This window comes from Nymphaea colorata, chromosome 2 (assembly GCF_008831285.2).
Source record: "Nymphaea colorata isolate Beijing-Zhang1983 chromosome 2, ASM883128v2, whole genome shotgun sequence".
Lineage (NCBI taxonomy): Eukaryota > Viridiplantae > Streptophyta > Magnoliopsida > Nymphaeales > Nymphaeaceae > Nymphaea > Nymphaea colorata.
In genome coordinates, this window is record NC_045139.1 from 9,854,735 (window position 1) to 9,874,719 (window position 19,985).

General features: G+C 38.5%; 1 protein-coding gene across 1 annotated transcript; it reads right to left on the reverse strand.

The window, feature by feature from the left end:
* Nucleotides 1-5,881: 5,881 nt before the first annotated feature.
* Nucleotides 5,882-9,391, reverse strand: LOC116248342 (U-box domain-containing protein 9-like). Its single transcript, XM_031621083.2, has 2 exons — nucleotides 8,965-9,391; nucleotides 5,882-7,278 (listed from the first exon to the last, which is right to left on the reverse strand). The coding sequence occupies exons 1-2, from the start codon at nucleotides 9,259-9,261 to the stop codon at nucleotides 6,190-6,192; spliced, it is 1,386 nt and encodes a 461-aa protein (XP_031476943.1). The 5' UTR covers nucleotides 9,262-9,391; the 3' UTR covers nucleotides 5,882-6,189.
* Between the last annotated feature and the right edge of the window lie 10,594 nt (nucleotides 9,392-19,985).

Here is a 19,985-nt window from a genome sequence, read left to right on the forward strand (position 1 = left end):
TTAGAAGAATCCTGTTTGTGGTACTCCTATGGTTGGTTTAATAAGACATAAGTATTGAGTTGTATCATTTGCATGCGTGAAAAAGAAAGAAGAAGATTATAAAAACACCAATTGGTCATAATTTATGAGATATGATTACTTCAAAGATATATCAATTTTATCCCGAAACATTACCAAAATCCCAAAAAAGATTAATAATTCTGTAGTGGAAATGTGTATGGCCAGTGAGAAAGTTGCTTTAGAAATAAGGCAACACACTGGAGATTGGCCATAACCATCCAATTTCTCATCCCTGGTCTTTAAATCTATATCATATATATTCGAATCCTTTCTATGTGACCTTATAACTCATGCGTGTCCTTGAAAAATCCTGGGTTCCTCAAAAAACAAAGTCTTCAACTTCCCTATCTGTTTGATCAATTTCAACCAACATCAGATATATATATATATATATATATATATATATATATATATATATATATATATATATATATATATATATATATATATATTCAAGTGGCCCTCATTAGAAAGCTGATGCTGCTGATAAAACCCAGTATTTATTAAACAAATACTGACCAAATATTAGGCAAATGGAAGCTTAGGTAAATAAGATTTTCAATGTTTGAGTAAATGAGAAAGTTTCTTCAGCTATATTTGAGGTCACAATCTTTGCAGGAATGCTATTCTTTCTTATGGAAACTTATTGTGGCTCTGAAATGTGACCAAAAGGAACCCAACAGTGTCAAAATACAGTTCCTTTAAATTTTATAAGAGAGAGAGAGAGAGAGAGAGGACATTGCTAGAAAGCTTGTCGCTTGTAAGAATGTTGAGGATTAATGGATTTAACTTATTAATGTCTCAAATTTTTATTCGAATTAATTTGACCAATCAAAGAAAATATATCATATTCGATTGCTGATTGGAATTGAACTCAATGAATATTTTTGAATCAGAACTGATTCCAATTTCAATTGGTATTAAAATAAAAGGAGAATATGAACTTTAACACATGCAAGTTCTGGATACTAAGACTGTGGCTCTCAGACTGGACAACGAAGGCATTTATTTTTAAATGTAATTAGAGTGCGCATTTGAATTATATCGGACTTAGTAAAACCTAAAGTTGGCATGACTCTAAACCTTTTGCTCACAGATATTAGGGAAGGATGTAAAAGGATCATTTCGCTATTACGGTCAGATTTTAGATGTCGTTTAATTGTTGGACTCTGGACGTGAATTTGGATTCACACATACAAAACACAAAATAGAATTATGGCTTCTGAATGTTCAACTTCAATTAATCTTTTAGATTGTGTTTGATAGTTTCAAATCTAAGATTCGAGCCTGCATTAAAAGGTGTATTCTCAAATCTAAGATTCGAGTCTGCATTAAAAGTTGTATTTTGGGAGATCCTCTGTAACATGGATTTTAAGTTCATGTTAGCAGTTAAAAACCATGGATTTAAGGTCGGATGGGGGAAAAGTTCGACCTTAAATCTATCGATTTGAGATTCTAATAATCTCATATCACTGCATAAATCTGCAGTGAAACAAACACAACCTTAAGATTCTTGGTATCACTATTACTGAATCACTAAACTTGTCCAATTAGATTTCTTTAGTAATTTTCCTTTCAAAACAAACGAAGAAATTAAGCTGCACTGCATCCGTTCCTCTCAACAGGACACCTTTGCAAACATCGTCTTAAAGGATTGTTGAATGTGACTACTAGCATCTTAAAAGCGTATATATATATATATATATATATATATATATATATATATATATATATATATATATATATATATATACTGGTTGTCGAATGGATTTTTATTTATTTTTCGTCAACAAAAATCATCGTAAGAGGTGCATTAACCACAGTTTTTGTTTGGCTACACTTTCTCAAGGCATTTAACAACCATTTTTGGTGTTTCTAGCGACATAAAGTAGAAAAAAAGAAATTCATCCCACAATAAAGGTACCTGGTACTCTCTCTCTCTCTCCCTCTCTCTCTCGCTCTCTCAAAATAAGCTAGGACCACATTCAGCAATCCCTAAGAAGATGTTTGCAAATGTGTTCCGTCAGGTGGAGCGGATGCCAGCAAAGTGTTCTGCAACCTGCACGCAAACAGTGGACAGAAACGCACATTTCCAAAAATCTGTTCTTCGTGTTCTACTAAATTGGCAAAACAGCAAAGGTGGGCCAACAGTATCCTGCACCACATTGCGCCTAGTGCCACAACTAGATGTTCTCTACCTTGCATTCACGGGACAGCGAATTAAACATCCTGTATCCTATTTTGGGGCCCAACTTTTGAATACAGAATTGATATCCGAATTGATATTTCAGCCACCTAACCAAGCACCGATAATGTTCTCTCTCCCTCTCTCTCTCTCTCTCTCCACACACACACACACACCTATACTACCTCAACCGGAAGAAAAAATAGATTTCAAAAACAAAATAAAATTTCTCAAATATATAGGTGTACCTGTCACAAGACTGTTCATGATTTTTCAGTCTGTATTATTAGTCACGGGTCACACTAACTACCAACGATTATAGCCTTTAAGAATCTTGAATTTCACATGTTGTACTCTAAGAACCAGAGGTGATTTCTCTCTCTCTCTCTCTCTCTCTATATATATATATATATATTAGAGAGAGAGAGAGAGGAATGGGGTTCTATCAGATCTACTGCTTGCATCACAGCCATAACAGCTTTTCAAGTTCGATCGACGAAATGTGTAAGCGAGGATTAGAAGATCTCATGTGAGAATGCTGAAAACTTGAACCCTTTTGATTCATGTTCAGTGCCACTAAAACTTGTGACCAGTAATCTTAGCTCTTACGTTTTTAGATGCGATTGTTCATCCCACGGTATTCCCACCCATCACTAGAACGACTATATATGTTCTGTGAGGACCATATGTATGCAGTATTCTTGCATGTAACCCAGATAGTTGGAGGCCATTCTAAAAAAATGTATTTGGTAGTTCACACTTTTAAAAAAGTGGTAAGAAAAATGATAAAATGGTGCTTTTGCATTGATGCCAAGCTATTGCCAACGACAAAGATAATGTAAAATGTATTCTGTGTAAAAAATTATTTATGAAAATGCTCATTTGATGCAACAATACTTTTCTTACATAATCAACTGCGGCCTCAAGCTGCTGAATCTCGTTTCTTTCAGGCCCTGTTGCTTGATATTTTGTAGTTCACATGCCATTGGCATTGTCTCTAGCTGAATGATTGATGACAACTACTAAAGTCTGGTAGGATTGGGACATATGTATACAATAAATCCACCCATATATTGTCATGGTCATATGTCTTTCACATGCATGCCGACATAGGATGGCAAAACCTGCCTATGGACCAACCTTGCATATGGCTGGGTTAACTTTTAACCACGGTACAGTTTCGGTTTCGGGTCCTACATGCGGATCAGCGGCGAAGCCAGAAAGTTGTAGCTGAGGGGCACTAATATACGAAACCTTAAGTTTGAAATATAAACTAAATTATGTTGACAAACCAATATGTAAATAAAATAAATTTTGTGGGTCCGTGTGAGCAACTGCCCACGCAAGCCCACACCTAGCTCGGCCGCGGATGAGGATGGATCATGGTCTGCTCTCATGGCTGGTAGATGTTTTTGGTGAAGGGTGTAGACATGTGAACTAACCCTAATAATATGTCTCAATGTCAATCCATATGTTGTCTTTGAGCCCATGAAATCCAACATATGCCAGCACATGTTCATGGATCATGCCAATAACAGGGGGACCCTCCATGTTTTCTACACCAAAGCATGCAGCAGCCAAGCTTGCCCTCAAAACTCTGGCACTCTTAAATTTTTGCCCTCGCGGCAGCCGGCACCAATTATGCAGGATTCAAGGTCGAACCTGATCCATGCAGCCGGGGAAGGTCCGGACCCACCAGTTCGATCGCCTCGACAAGAATCGGATTCGTTTGGCAGGTAAAATGTGTCTGAATTCAATGAAGATTCACGGGATGCAGCCTATATCATATGTTGCACACCTAACAATTGATGGTTTTCCCTCAGATGAACTGCAAGGATCAAGTGGACAAAGCACTTAATGAGGAGTACATTGTGCTTTTGAACCACCGGCATCCTTCATAAAAGGTGTTATGGCAACAGGCTTGGAGTAGATAAGCAACCAATTGACTAGTAATATAAGACATGAGCTCTTCTCCTTTGTGGTTTGTGATTTAAGAGTACTCTAAATAGACTTAGTTGAAGTTAAACCCCACTGTGTCACTTGGGATTGATTTTAATCCTGGTTTTGGATACCACATTAAAGCACAATTACAGAGCCGGATTCAGATTCGACTACAACTGGACTCGATTGTACATCGGATGGTTCATATGCAAAGTCTCAAACCGAATCCACATTAAAATTTTTAATTTACTTATGAACATCACTATATGAAGCTGCTGCAACGTTTTTTTGTTCTTCCTTCTTTTTTGGTAGGGCGTTGTGTATAAAGGCGAAGCGGGAAGTTGGTACAAAGACTTTGGTGTTTTGTCCAATTTCAAGTTCTCTGTTAGGAACACAGATAAAACAAGAACATTTCATTTCTTATCTGATGTGTGAAGGTGATCCAACGTTACTGATTAACAGTTCATCACGAAAGTAGGTACCATTGGATTTGAGTTTATTACCAATTTGGGAGGGGAGGTTTCATTCCTTTTTGAGTGCTCTCTGAGGCAGATGTGCAAAGAGATCTATACTTGTACATTTTGAGCTGCTATTAGACTCTATGTGTCTCGACTCTTGGTGTCTTTAGATAGAAAAGAGCCTTTTTCTTTGGTGGGATTGCTCGGTATAGAAAGTTATGCAAGAGAGAGTAAATCCTCAAGTTTGAAGTGTCCAGAAATACTTTGGGTTATATTTTCACATAGCAAGTTTCCCATGTAAATTGGTGGCCTTTTTTTTTTTTTTACTTTGCTTAATTTCTTTTCTTCTTCTTTTAACATTTATCTTGTTATATGTTGTGTGATCGTTGTAGTGGTCCTACAAAATTTAACATCTTAATTATATTTTATATGTGTGTTTGTTGCAATATCAAGGGATTTAAATAGAGGAAGTCTTCCGCACGTTTAAATTTCCTTCATCAACTATTCGATGAGGAAATCACGAGATGTACGAGAGGCTTTAAACTCGACCGCTTTCAACTTGAAGGCCTTGAGCCCACCCACCTAAGCAGGTGTGTAGGGCGGAAACTCATTGAGGATAAAATATGAACCATTTAAAAGCCTTGGTCTGCAGTTATGTTATTTTTTTTCTTTCCACTTAATTTTGTGTGATGGCAAACACACACACACACACACACGCACACAGTCCATTGGCCCTCAAGCAGGGAAATGATGATAATGTGGTCCATTGCTCTTCATTCATCATCTCCATAGTGAAAAGTCCCACTTTTATGCGACTCATTATCAACACCTATTTCTCCATTGATTCCATATCTATCAGGCCTAAAAGCACAGAAGATCTTTTAGGTGTACAGGGTTGACATCATGATTGTCCAGATCACACGCTGTCCATTTTCATAGAATACCAAAATAAGAGCTCAATTTAAAGGACTCTCTGCGAGCATTTAGCAGAAAGCAGCTATACGTCTTTTGTCGCTAAAAATTTAACTTTGAAAGGGGATTTTAGGAGGATACAACCACATACTAAAAGGAAAAATCAATTGGTTGACAAAGTTATTCTGCAAGAAGTCTGAGTTGCTCACACCAATTGAAGTCCACTACCCTTTTTTTCCATGATTTTAGCAGCTGCTAAGGTGATTGACCAATAACAGTGACAACAACAACAATAATAACAAATAACTCATATGCATAGGCGATATATTGAGCAACTCCGCAACCATACTCATATATACCTTGCCAAAAGGAAAAAGAATCCCAAGCAACAAGAAGGAACAAGATCTTACCAGATAGATTACAAAGATGCTTTCATGGTGCCCTGCAACAGTAGCAAGACTTCGAAAAACAGAAAGACCTGCGAATTTTTGACGTGGAGCGCGTCATATTCAAGCGGATGGAGATTGGAGGGTGATTATATATGATTGTTTCCTTTACATGCATAAATGGGACCGATTTCCACTGGCCAAAAACTGCTATTTACAAAACTCCCACAGCTTATTACAGATCAACTCATGCTGTGTTGGCGACCCTCCTCAGTCTCTCGAGTATGCTGGCAGCTTTTCTCCGCGCCCTCGATGTGCCGTTCTGTGAGAGAACGGTGAGGCTGCCATTTTCATCTTCCTCCTCCCTCACCTCCTTCAACTTCGTCCTGTCATTCCAGCACACCGCGTGAAGAACTGCTACTGCATTCTCCCTGTTACGTCCAGATGTGCTCTCCCTTATGATATCCAAAATGCACCGTGTGCCTCCGTTCCTACCGATCTCCTCAAGTGCCTGCTGGTTGCTTGAAAGTATTGCAAGGATTGCTAAGGACTCGTCCACAAGCCCCGCTGATTCATCCATGATCGTTTTGAGAAGAACACGAACGGCCCCGTCCCTGACTGCCCTTGCTCTGTTATCATGCATTATGCACAAGTTGAAGATTGCTGCAGCTGCATCTTTCTTTGCCATTGAGCTTCCCTGATCGAGGAGCTCAACCAGGGGACTAATGGCGCCAGCCTCTCCAATTTTGACCTTATTGGCGTCAAGTGCTGATAATGTGAAAAGGGTAGCAGCAGAATTGCTTCTGGTCTCCATGCTTCCTTTCTTCAGAGCTTTTATGAGCAGAGGAATGGCTTCAGGTGTATCTGTAACAATCTTCTTGTTTTCGTCATGGATAGAAAGATTGAGAATTGTGGTAACCACATCCTCTTGGACTTCAGGATGATGATCAGAATCAGCACGAGATAACAGGGACAGCAGCAGCGGGATAGCATCTGGAGTCTCACCTAGAAGTGCTCGAAATGAGGGCATGCGCTTAGTCAGCAGGCGGAGCTCCTTTGCTGCTTGCTTCTGTTGCTCAATGGATGGGAAAGCCATTCTCTCGAGTAATGAATCAAGGTGGATTCTTTCTCCCTCTGTAATTCCTTCTTGATAAATGTCACCTGTCCCATTCTGAGGGGCTGGCAGCTCTATCCCTTGGCTTTCACACCATTGCTGTATCATATTCCTGACCAAGTAATTTGGAGTAAGGATCACATGTGATAAGACCTGCTGTGTCCTAGGGCACGTCCTGTGCCCTGCATTTAGCCAGGCTTGAATATAAGCCCGATCATACGTCTGCATGAGGAAAAGAGGAAATAACTTTATGAAGCAATTTGTACAAACCTAGCCAATTGCAGGTGGTCGGTTATGCTAAAACTAGGTGAAGTAAAAAATCTCGTCCAAAGCAGAGAAATGGAAACTAGCAGCAATATCCCATACCACGAACCACAAGCTAAATAAATCTCTCTATACCGTAGACAGAGTGAGATGAAGCCGCTGAAGAGTCTCTGAAGCAAAGGAAAAGGAAAAAGTAGTAACAGAAACGAACATGGCTGAAAGGAAGGGAATACAGTGCATCTGCAATACTATGCTATATTGTTAAAAGGAGCGAAGAAACAGAAAAGAAGAAAAATTTTGGACAGGACAAAAGAATCATGAAGCCATAAAACAGAACAAGAGGAAAACAAAGCGTCTCAGGCAAACCGTGCTACTTCGTTTCATGGATTAAAAATTGAAGCATAGTTTTCCAAAAAATGCGTGGCAAAGCAAAGCATGCAGGAGTCTACAGGTCGTAAGAGTACATGCAAGTTATGCCACGCGTCTTTCCCGTATCTCCATTTTGCGGTAGACATGGCCAAAAAGGAAGCGAAGAAAACCAATACACTGTTCAGAAGAACAAGGCGTGGTCTAGAGCAAGTTTTCATTCGAAAAGACGATACCAACCAAGGAATTGTGTCGACCAACAAAGATTACAATGGAAATCCAACCGACAAACCATTAAATAGGGAAACCAACAAATCCATAAAGAGCAGAAGACCCATAAATCAGGTACGCACAGTTCTTGCAGTGGTGCTGTCTGACCATCACTACACCAAACCCTCCAGGAAGACAACAACCCAAACATGACAGCTTCACACATGATCAGTGTTTTTCAGAACAAGAAGAAGGCATTTCTGGGGACGGTTGCAGAAAAAAAAAAAGAGACTCACGATCAGATTAAAAGAATATTACTGTACCAAAAAATATAAAAGTATATATAAATCTTTTTCATGGTCAAGATAATATTCCTCAAATTCTGAAATGGGAAGCAAATTCCGGGAGTGGAAGTTCTTGCACAAAGATGAACCGATTCATCTTAGTATAAGAAAAAAAAAAATCGAACCATGAAAGTTTAAAGAAATGAACACCGAACCGAACCGAAATTGAGTTTGGTTGTTTTATTAAAAAAAAAAAAGTACTTGGCTATGCAAAGAATAGCCGAACGAGAAATCCTCAACAGGACAGGGAAAAAGAAAACTTCAAAACCCTAAAACTATTATGAATTGAACGCTGAAGCAGAGACCAAAGTCCCTCTTCTTCATCATCATAAAAGGGAAAAAAGGAAAGCAGGACTCCCCCATTTCCGACACTGAAATCAACTTGTAGTTCCTTAGAAAGCTCATGAAACTCCATAGAAAAAAAAAGAATTATCAACATTGCACACAAAAAGGAAAACGGAGAAACGCTTAGTTCCTGATTCATATATGAAACTACTAATGCCTTCTATTCTCAACTTCCGAACCAAAAGAACCACCAGAAGTCCTCTCCTCGAGTAAACAAATAGCCAATCGACTCTTTAAAACCAAAGAAACTCTTCAATCATCAAGAGAACCACATTCTCGAACCAAAATTCTCCCTCAAAGACGCTCTCCAACGACACCTAAACTTCCAAACCGTAAGTAAAAAACACCTATCGTCGGCCTCAGCAGCGAGGATTTTCACCTGCCCGGTGGCCAAGATGACGGGGTCCTTCATGAGCTCGGAGGAGATCGGGCAGAGGAACTGCTCCGGAACGCCCGCGGCGTCCAGCTTCTGCGACAACGTCCTCCTGTGCTTCAGTCCCCTCAGGGCGCGCACCGTCCGCTCAATCCGGTCGAACACCTCCCCCACCCTCCTCTCCTCGCCGCCATCCTCCGGTATCGCCCTCACGAGCCTCAGCAACTCCCGCTTCAGTTCTGGCGCCTTCCTGGACGGCGAGGCGCCGGCGCCGGCGCCATCCATCCGCTCAGATCTCCCCATCACCGCTCCTCACCACCATCACCAGCAAAGAGAGCGCCGAGAAGAAGATGGCAAGACCGTAATTAAGAGAAGCTCCGCTCCCTCCCGCCATCTTCTCCCTCCATCCCTCTCTGCGTGAGGTCCCCGAGTGAAGAGAGCGAAAATTAAAGATGCAGAGAGAGAGAGAGGGGTGGGCCCCGAGCCCACACTCGGAATATGTGGGGGCCTCGCGGCGACTCTCTCTCCCTCTTTTTCTTTCTCTCTCTAAAACAATCATGGTGTTCATGGGGAGGACAGCTGGCGAGCCTCCGACCCGAAAAGCTGCTTCTCCGTCACGCGATTTTTTCCTTCTTTTTTTAAAAATTCTATTTCAGTCTTTATTTTCGTATATTTCCTCCTTGGTGCATTTTCATTTTTCAATTGAGAGGAGATGGCGCTTCCTTGCTCAATGCCACTGTTTTAGGGAACAATTACGGGTTGCCATTGACCGGGGAGGTTGTAACTTCGGATTCAGATCCGATTCGGCAACTGATTAGTGTTCTAGTTTGGAATTAGATAATGCTACTGAACCTAGAGAGAGAGAGAGACTTTAGATCTGAATTATTTAAGGAAGAAGAACCGATAGAGTATGAAAAAGACTGAAATTAGCAACAAAACCATAGTTGGCAAACTAGTCGAGTTGGCTTGGGAATCGCCTGAGTCAGCTCTCGATCATTTGCCGATTCGAAGCTGAGTCACAGATTTACCAACTATGAACAAAAGCATACTATTCTTTTCTCATTTTTGGATCTTATGCCTTGGATTTCTAATTTAGTTGCACAAGCACAAGGGTCCATGGCTGAGTCGGACCTATGGCTTCGACCCAGTCCATTATCAGACTAATTATTGGGAGACTGCCCATGTGAACCAATTATCCAGATTGTCCATATTTAGATATTCAACCTCTTTGGCAGCTTTAATCGATCATGTCGCATAAAGGTACAAACCGTAGTGACTATTACGAAATCAAAATTAATATATGTTTACTTTTAAAAGTAATAATTTCAATAAAAAAATGTAAAATTCAAGATTTGTATTTATTTAAACAAAATATTAGAAGGAAGTTGGAAAAATACAGATTTCTCCATTATTGGGGCCAATCAAATGAGTTATCAGTTTTTCTGGTTTGATTCGCAAGCTAGACATACGAAGGACTCGTGTCGGGCTGTGATGAGAAAGATAGGCATGAATATCTAACTTTTGACCTATTCCATTTAAACTTGAAACCAAAACCAGGTGGGTGCAATTAAGATTCCAACAAAAAAGTAAATAAAAAAAGTTAAAATTGCTTTTTAGATGTCAATATCTGCTCCAATAAAGTTTGTAGATACAATTGATATTTATTTTGGGTGGCTTATAGTTTAAAAGGAGAATATAAGCTTTTACTCAATTCTTTGTCCTTTTAAATCAAAGAGTATACTTTGGTGCCTCAAGCCTCAAGATGTGGTCGTTGCGCCATTTTAACATACATATCTTTGGTGCCTCAAGATGTCGTTGTTGCGCTATTTTAACATACATATCGCCTGCTCTCTTCCACTCTATCCATTGTGCCAACCTTTCAGGAGCTATCATATTATACCATCACAAAAATCAATCTATATAAGAATTTTACAACATTTCAAAAGTCAGTAAGAAAAATAAAACGATTTTAAAGTTTGGTGAATTTTAAAAACAAATTTATCATGAAAGGTCAAAATACTAAGGTAGATCCACGATGCCGCTTACGTAGCATGCGTTTAAATTCGGTTGAAATGACCAAAATGTTTTTAGATTCATACAAGGAATAGCGTCGGGGGTTGAACCCGAAGCGGCGAATGGCTGTTCCGTTATATTTAGTTCCGAGTAGGGCATTTTCACACCCCGAGTTTTTTTTTTCTTTCGGAGCGCTGCGGGGGAAAGCAAAGGCAAATATTAAATGCTCCGCCGCTAGGATCTAACTTGCTGAGCGATCCTTCCCGGCGACGAGGCCGATCTGAATTGCCGGGTCCGCCGATTCCACGGCGAGATCCTGGCGATTCAGTAAATTACTAAGTTACCCCTAGAGGCTAACTACCTCGTTGTTGCGGTGGGGATGCTTGGAGATGGAATATGAGGAAGTTTCTTTCGGCCCCTACTTTTTTAAAATATGATATTTCTATTTCATGTTTTTTGTATTTACAAAAAATATAGTTCCCTCTTAACCTTCAAAAAATTACTAAATCAGTTTTATTATGAAGATAAATATTCCATATGCATCATATTACGAACATCCAAAAGAGTAAATGTAAAACTGATTTGAATCACGCATAGTAGATTTCAAATTTGTTTCAATTTTTTGTTAAATTCATTTTCATAAAAATTAGCAAGTGCATTATGAGAAAACAAAAACAGGGTCGAGTGGGGCCAAAGTCGAAAATGGGGCGCGTCTCCGTGTTGCTGTCGCCATCCTTTTCGTGCCAAGGTGGGAATGAGATGGGTTGGGCCCCACCTGCAACCCGCCAGGTCGGACGCCACGCACCTGGCTGGCTCCCACAGCTCGGAGTGGGGCCCACCGCAAGTCCCCGATCTGCACTGCAGCCCCCCTCTTTATCCGCTCATGCGTTTCATGAGCTCACCGCTTCTCTATTTAAACTGATCGCGGGAGACCCGAATTGCGCGCCGGTCCGGTGGGCGGCGCCGTCCCGCCCCGGTGGTGGTTTGACGTTCACCAACGCTACGAGCTTTTGATTGCAGGTTTAAAATAGTTAATCAAAATTAAGTGCAATAAGATTAGCATTGTAATCCGTTGGGATTTTTCTTTGTTTGGCACCTAATTTGTCCGATGCGGTTAATTTGATATACACTAACGTGAAAAAGCTCAACTTTGCTTGTTTAGTTTATATAGCATTTTATTTTTCTAAGTGTAAATTCACAAAATTTTCTTTCAAGCATCAGTATGTAAAAAAAATTACAAGACAAGAAATTTGACATTTAGCACCTAAGATTAGATCACATTGATTTTAAAATTTATAAGAAGTTTGTGAGATGTGATCCTGGCCGCTCTTTATACGTAAGTAGGTACAATAAATGAGTGGATCTAACATATGGTTTCCGTAGCAAGATCACGTTAGGTGGGGGAGTAAAGCGGGTCGGATGACATCGCCTACCTGATTTGACATAGTGGCGTCTTTCCTTGAAATTGCAATTGGTCTCAGACTCAGATTTAGGTTCAAATCTGGGTTCAATTGGGGTATCCATACCTTACATCCGATCGCATCAGATCATTATTGGGACTCTTATGCATATTCAGATTTGAATTTGGTCAACTGAACGGAATAGGAAGTATGAATCAGACTAGGATTCGTATTCATTTGTTTTACTGGAGCTGGAGCTGACAAAAGGGAACCAAATTTAGGTCAGAAATCGGATCTTACCTACCCATGACATCCGTACTGGATCCAATCTGGTGGCTCCAAATCATTCAAGTTAGGGCTGTTCAACAAGTCGAGCTCACTTGCGCTTGACTTAAACTCACTCGATAAACTTAACTCAAACTAGACTCGTTTACTAAACGAGTCAAGTTCGACTTAAGAAATGAACTCAACAACCTAAACGAGTCAAGCTCAAGTTAAGTGGACTTGGCTCGATTAAGCTCGATAAATATATAAATTACACTTGATAAAAATATATATAAAAAAAAAAAAACAGATTGCTCATGCAGGTGACTTGTATGTGAGACAGTCCTAGCAAGCACTAATGCAAATCAGCTTCCTGAATATTATCGCCAACTAAATATCTCACAATATTTTCTAAAACTTGCGCTGCCCACCAAAATATCTTGTAAAACCATTTAAAGCCTCATAGATGTAGATACCTTAAAAAGTTTCTTTCTTCCATTAAAAAACTGTAGTCCCATGCCGTATTTGTTCTTCAATGAAGTAGTCAAGCCTGAATTTTTTTGATTGAGGTTCAGAAACATGCACTGATTGCCGGTGTAAAGCTTCTAATGCTCATGTCACTCGAACTGACGTGCCGCCGACCAGTCACCAGCCGGAGTCGGTGCGCCAAACTCCCGCCGGCCATCCGTACGTATAATGCATTTAAGTGGGTGGCGGCCACCGGAATTTCAATTCCGAGTAGGTAAACGTAGTTAGTGGTTAATGGTGACGCAAGTGAGGTGTGCATGAGCCTGCGTCTCCATCGCTCCAGGTCAGTGACGCAGACGGCCGAACCAAAACGAATCGAACATTTTCAGCAACGCTATAGCTTTTAGCGACCTGACCGGACGCGCTCTGTCCGCACAATTAGCTCGCTATGACGGGCAATGTCCCTAATTCACGTTGATCCTCCGACCAGTCGTCATCGACAAGTTGTGATCCATGCACGGGAGAAAAATCCGTCACCTCGGGCTCCCGTATTGGTTTCTTCGATTGACAAGATAAAGAGACTGCATTTGTTCATCCGTCAAATCACAGACTTAAATGAATCCGACATCCTATAATGTTGCTGGCCTGTTTGTACTTATGTCTCTCTTGTTGTTTCATGAGAGAGAGGGAGGTGTTTGTGTAACAATTTCAACCCGCTTCTTAGCTCCGTCTTTGGTTCGGCAGATTTCAACCCACTTTTAGCATAATCTTTAATACGAGACTAAATTTTTGGTTTCCCTTAAAACACATATGTTCGAGTGTTGAACCGGCTTTGATACCACTATAACAATCCGACCCACTCTTGAGCTCAAGCTTCTGGTTTGGTGGATCCCAACTCATCCCTTAACAGTTTTGGCTCTAATTCCAAAAAGGTTACGAACCAGGGCAACTATCTATTCAATAACCTCATTTATAAACATTCAAAGATCAACTTCGATGCGATGCATGTGCAACCGCATACTTTGACGGAGCATATAAAAGAAAAAAGCTCTTTTTGCGTGGAGTCGGATAATGATTTCAATTCAATCGGCATCTCTTTTATGCATAATGAAACAGGGGTATTATTATAATTTAAATTTTAGTGTTGCCTTAGATTCCATATTTAAGAGGGCCAACATCCTTCCTATTTATCAACTTCGAAATTATAGAGCTCGAATATGGTCTGATCTGCAATGTAGGGAGACTATTTGTCTTGTAAAACCACTTAAATACTTGTGTTCTTGTATGTTTAATTTTGATTTTGATTTTTTTTTCTTCTTTTTGATCTACCTCTCTTCCCGTTCCCATTATTGAGTTCGATCCCATACTTAATTCTTGTGTATGTTTCAACGAGCTCCATACAATCCAGGTCTTGCAAAGATGTCATATGTATCAAACCATGTTGTCCAGATCCATATTAAACCCAAAAGGATAAAGAACAGGTGGGGCAGAAAATTTTGATTAAAGGACACTAGTCATAAAATTTTAAAGGGAACCAATATTTAATGGAAAAAGTCACCCTAAACTATCAATATAAAAACAAACTTTTTAATTGGTTTATGGGTGCAATTGCCCACACAGTTGCACACCTGCCTTCGTCCTGATGAGATTCGTTTTTTCGATAGTTTTGCTTCAGTTCATCGGCCTGCAAGTTCTTGTGCAACACGAATCCTACCATTGATTCAGAATCTTCACATCAATTTGGTTTCATGTCACATTCACATAGAAAAATTTCTGATAGTTTAGCACACATTAACCAGATCGTCGAATTAACGTGTAGTCTAAACTTTTGGTGTGTGCGTGCGAGATGTGTCCATAACCTTTTGTCTGTGCATGAAAATCCAACAGTTCACATTGCGTAAAACATCAATTTCTGAATAAAATTACATGGTCCAAAGAACATGATTGTATTTCTGAACAAGGTTGTGCAGAGACGATTGATTTGAAACAAAAAGTCTTCGTTGAAATCCATCGATGCCATAAATCAAGTGATAAAGTCATTGTCGTTTAACCCAAGGCAAGGGCACAAAACACACCAGACCTTGGGGTTCTCTCTCTCTCTCTCTCTCTCTCTCTCTCTCTCTCTCTATATATATATATATATATATATATATATATATATATATATATATATATATATATATATATATATATATATATATATATATATAGAGAGAGAGAGAGAGAGAGACAGAGAGGGGAGGGAGAGGGAGAGAGAGAAGAAAAATAGTATATGTCAGACCACTTAGGGCAGGGACAAAAACCAAACGTCCTGAATTCTTGTCAAAAAAGGTTTTTATAAAAAATTATAAACATTCTGCTATCCTTGTAAATACTAATTCAACATAAAACATGTTTTAATTAAATTTGTTTTTAGGAAAAGCATTATTTTTCTACTATAAAAAATTAGGTGTCATAAGAGCCATTCATATTTAACTAGAAAAACATGTTCAGCTCAAAACATGACTTAATGTATGTTTCTCACTAAAACATTATTAAGTTTATATGCATTCGGTTAGATTGTACAAAATACTTTAGCAGTCAATTTTTAATGGTCTGGTTTTCGATTACTTTACGCACACGCACGCACACACACACACATATATATATAGGTGTGATTCTTCTAATTTTCCCTACTGGAGCTTGAACAGTTACAAACAAAAGACAGGCTTCACTCTGCCCTTCTCTTGATGTAGAGGGGATAAAGTATTTGCTCACATGAAAGGAAAAAATAATATGCTTTGTTTTCTATGCTCAATTTTTTTTTATCATTGTCGGTAAGCAAAAAAAGTTTAGATGTTAAAAAGTAGTCATCCGTATATTAAATTCTAGCCAAACAACGCGCTCTCCCCAAATGCACCTACAACTTGGATATGGAGAGTCCACTTCAGTATGTATAAAAGACAAGGAAATATTTATGATACCTATAGTACTAGACGAGTATCACATAAGTTATTGGAGAAAAGTCTAAATAATGATGATACGAAATTCTATACAGGTTCATTACTTGTCTTGGAAGCAAGCTGATAGCTAGTCCGGTAGAGTGGAAGAAATGGAAGTTATTTTGACCCTTTCTGGCCAATCATCTGCGCACTGGTGGCAGACATTGTGAGGAAGGAGGAAGACTCACAAATTCCAAAACAAAATAAGAATCCAACCTTTGCAGAAAAGCAAGCAGTGTTTGTGGACGAGAGATGCCTATGATTAGGAAATTGTTAGATCCTATCCAAGCCTCTCTTACGTAATTTGACATCAGTCAATTTTTATTGTGCACCATCTAAGTTTGTGTCTCTATTTCCTTGAATTTTTTAATGACTTTGAAGATATAAGTTTTGGTGAAATATGCTACTTAGTTTATATACTGATTATCTCTTTCCTTTTGTGGTCTAAGGGAGGAAATCCTACATGAAATGCAAAATGGGCTTACTTTGCATTCCCGAATTACTGTGAATATGTCAAGAAACGTATTACATGGGCATTAAACATGTAATTTTCTATCAACTTGGTGCTATTCAAATTTGGTAGCTTATTTCAAATTTTGGTCACAAAGATATGGATGCCACCTATCCAGGATAAGAGGACTAGCTCACAAAGCAAGTTCATTGGAATATGCAGGCAATAAGACCAATAAAATTTGAAATTCTAGTTAGTTGGTATTATTTTAGTTTGCACTTATCATTTTGAAAAGCAATTTTACCTAATATATTATTGAAAATATAAAGTAGCAATTAAAATTAACAAAAAGTAGTGTCAGTCAAAAGCTAGAGACATATGAATTGCAGTCCTGTGGTAGTCCAGAAAAAGGTTAAGATGCTAATGGTGTTCAATTATTTTATATAGTTTGGCATGGAACCTTCATATAGAAGAATTCAGAACTATTACAAATCTCTCTCTTCTGCAAAATTATGGGTTTATATTCCAAGTCTTTAGATCAACTTATATACATTTCTATTGGCTATCAATATAATCCAACTTATCGTAGGAGGTTTCTCACGTGATCACTGACGGAGTATGGCTTCCATATATATCACCTGAAAATTTGAAATGAAAGATGCAGAAAATTCAGAGTCTTCTTGCCTCCTCCTTTAGGTTCCTAACCTCAAAGCTACATTATTCAAGGGCCCTCAATATCTTGTTTTCCTTCTCTTCGTAACATGTTATTAGAGGAAGATTATTCTTCAAGGAAAGAATAATTTCAACTGCACTAACGCATGCGTCACATGTTCCTCTACTACCACTTTTGAATAATTAATAATTTAATGATCGAATATTCAAACTATAATCTCTATTAAAGTATTGCTGGGAACATACCGAGAAAACTTCTACCATTGAGAGCAATTTTCAAATGATATCTGTCCATCCCTTAAGGCCCATAGTTTCTGAAATGTTTTTCAATATCGGCATCGCATTGATTCTTTATCATATTATCAGAATTAAATATTTTCAATGAGTAGAAAGACGGCAGACACCAAGCCTATGTGTTATGGGAAAGAAAAATTCAATGAAGTAACGAAATCATGAGTAAATTAACATCAAACACTAAGAGCGAATGAATCGTCGCTTGACAATCTAAAGCTGAAACCAGTCGATCATTATTCGATAGTTCTGTATCAAAAAACTCCCAAACCATCAGCTTCTTTGCGAAATTATGAGGCAAAAGAAAATGCACTTCCAGAAGCATCATCTTCTGCTTCATTTTCTACTTTCTTTAGTGATGTAGCAGAGAAAAAGAAAAAAGTACAAATCATGGTTTGTCTCTGCTAGGCATCACCAAACCCTTTTCTACTCAATCTCTTTCTTGACTTCCTTTCATTGTTTAGCTGTATTTGGCGGTGGGGAGAAAGTGGACGGTATCACCTTCCGGCCAAAGGAAAATCTGCCATGGCCGCTCTGAATGGAACACTTTTTCTTTCTAATGTTTATTCTTTACAGCATACGTAAACAAGATATACATATTCTCCACTACGACAAAAGCAAGGGTCCAAACTTTCCTCTTTTTCATGGTCGAGCCCCGAAATTACTGTACCATTCCAAGTGCTTGATACCACGTCCCATGGTGGTAGTGCTCCAAGTTTCTTGATTTCAATTCAGAAAAGCTATCGGGCACCATGCAATTGTAGCCACAATCTCTCTCGCTCTCTTTCTCTTTCTTTCTTTCTTTTTAAGTTGATATTGAAGGCGTTGACTATACTGTGAGTGAGGTAAATCTTGCTGCAAAAGGCAACAAGATAAACAGCGACACTTCGTTTCACCTGTGTTGTTTGCATGGGACCAGTATGGATTGGTTCATATCCTTTTCATTGTTTCAGAAAATTAGAAAACAGTCATCAATCAATTTAAAAAATGAGAAAAAGATGAGAAGTAGAATATCTTGATGGTATTGAGAAGTGTTCATTTGGTTTGAGGGTTGCATAACCAGAAAACTTAAAATGCTAAAGCTGAAAAAAAGGCACCGGAGGAGCATCAGTGACAATTTATGATATATCAATAGTTCATGGTGCTTTTAATAACCGATTTTCATGTTTTATTGAAACAATTCATTATTTTGATAATTCAAATAATTAGGTTTATATCTGATCTCCTAATTCTTCAAAGTTCAATAATAAGTTAGTGAAAAAAAGAAGACAAAATTAGCAGTAAGTTGTCAAGATTGGTAATCATCATCTAGTTTACCTTATATGTAACTAATAAGGGTTTCATCCACATGAAACTTTTGTGGTTCTATGTCATTGAAAGAATAGATTTATGCAAGAAAACTGTCACCATAACAACAATGAGCTGCTCAGGGTGGCTTGATACTGTCATGCACAAATCTTTCCTCCCAAGAACTGCCATTGGAAAAGTTTATGGCGTGAGTTTTCCCACATACACAAAAACACAGAGACACATATGCCAATGATTTAGAAAATGGTATACAAAAATGTTTTCGTTGTTGCTCTTTTACAGATTATAATAACTAACTAAAATAATTAGGCGTCAAATTGGAGAAAGAAACTGGTGCAATATATCATAATATTATTCAATGTCCATTCTGAATTTCCATCCAATTAGTTGGGTTCCACCAAAAAAAAAAAAAAAGAATCCAGTAATTAATTAGTAATGGAACTAAAATTCCATTTAGGAGCTTTTCACCAAATCGGGGATATCTGAATCTGGTTAAAATTTTGAATCCGGCTTTTGTACATTTGAATCCCAATTCAATCTTACATCCCAATCAATGAAGTGGAGAGTACTGTCTACTAGTAAACTCCGCTCTTGCTTCATTCGGATTCCACTTTCTACCCATATTGAGTGCACGCAACAAGTCTACACCCTTGAGAGGGTTGAGGCATTTTAGACATTTTTTGATCGTGAGTTGAACCTTCTGCTTTTTTATTTTTTTTTACAAGCTCCTTTTTATCTATTTCAAAGCTTTCTTTTTCACTTTATCAAGGGTACATGCATTGGGGTGTACATATAACCAGCTTAGCTTTTCACGCAGCTTATTCATGTAAAAAGTCTTGCATAACCAATAAGAAGAACTGCATTCAGCCTGTACAAATTTTAATTAATTTTTAATTAAATCGAACTTCGTCCCCACCAACCTGGCTAAGGCCTACGTACATGGTCATTTCGCAATAAGAATATTAAAAAACTATTTCATAGATCTACCCCAAGAAACACTATGTTTCAGTATTTCATGAATCTGTTCTAAATCTTTAAAACAGATTCACGGAAGATCGAGTTTATTACTTTGTTCATTGCCAAACAACCTGCAAGGGGCAATGTTTTTTCTGGGAATACATATTTCAAAAACACGCTATCTTTGTTTTTAAGTTTTTAACGAAGATTATGTTCACTATT

Excerpts from the sequence above, each read along its gene's own strand:
- LOC116248342 (XM_031621083.2), bottom strand. The coding sequence starts at position 9,261 with ATGGGGAGATCTGAGCGGATGGATGGCGCCGGCGCCGGCGCCTCGCCG. Across the intron at positions 7,279-8,964 it reads TCATCTTGGCCACCGGGCAG|ACGTATGATCGGGCTTATAT; the intron begins GTGAAAATCCTC and ends TTCCTCATGCAG.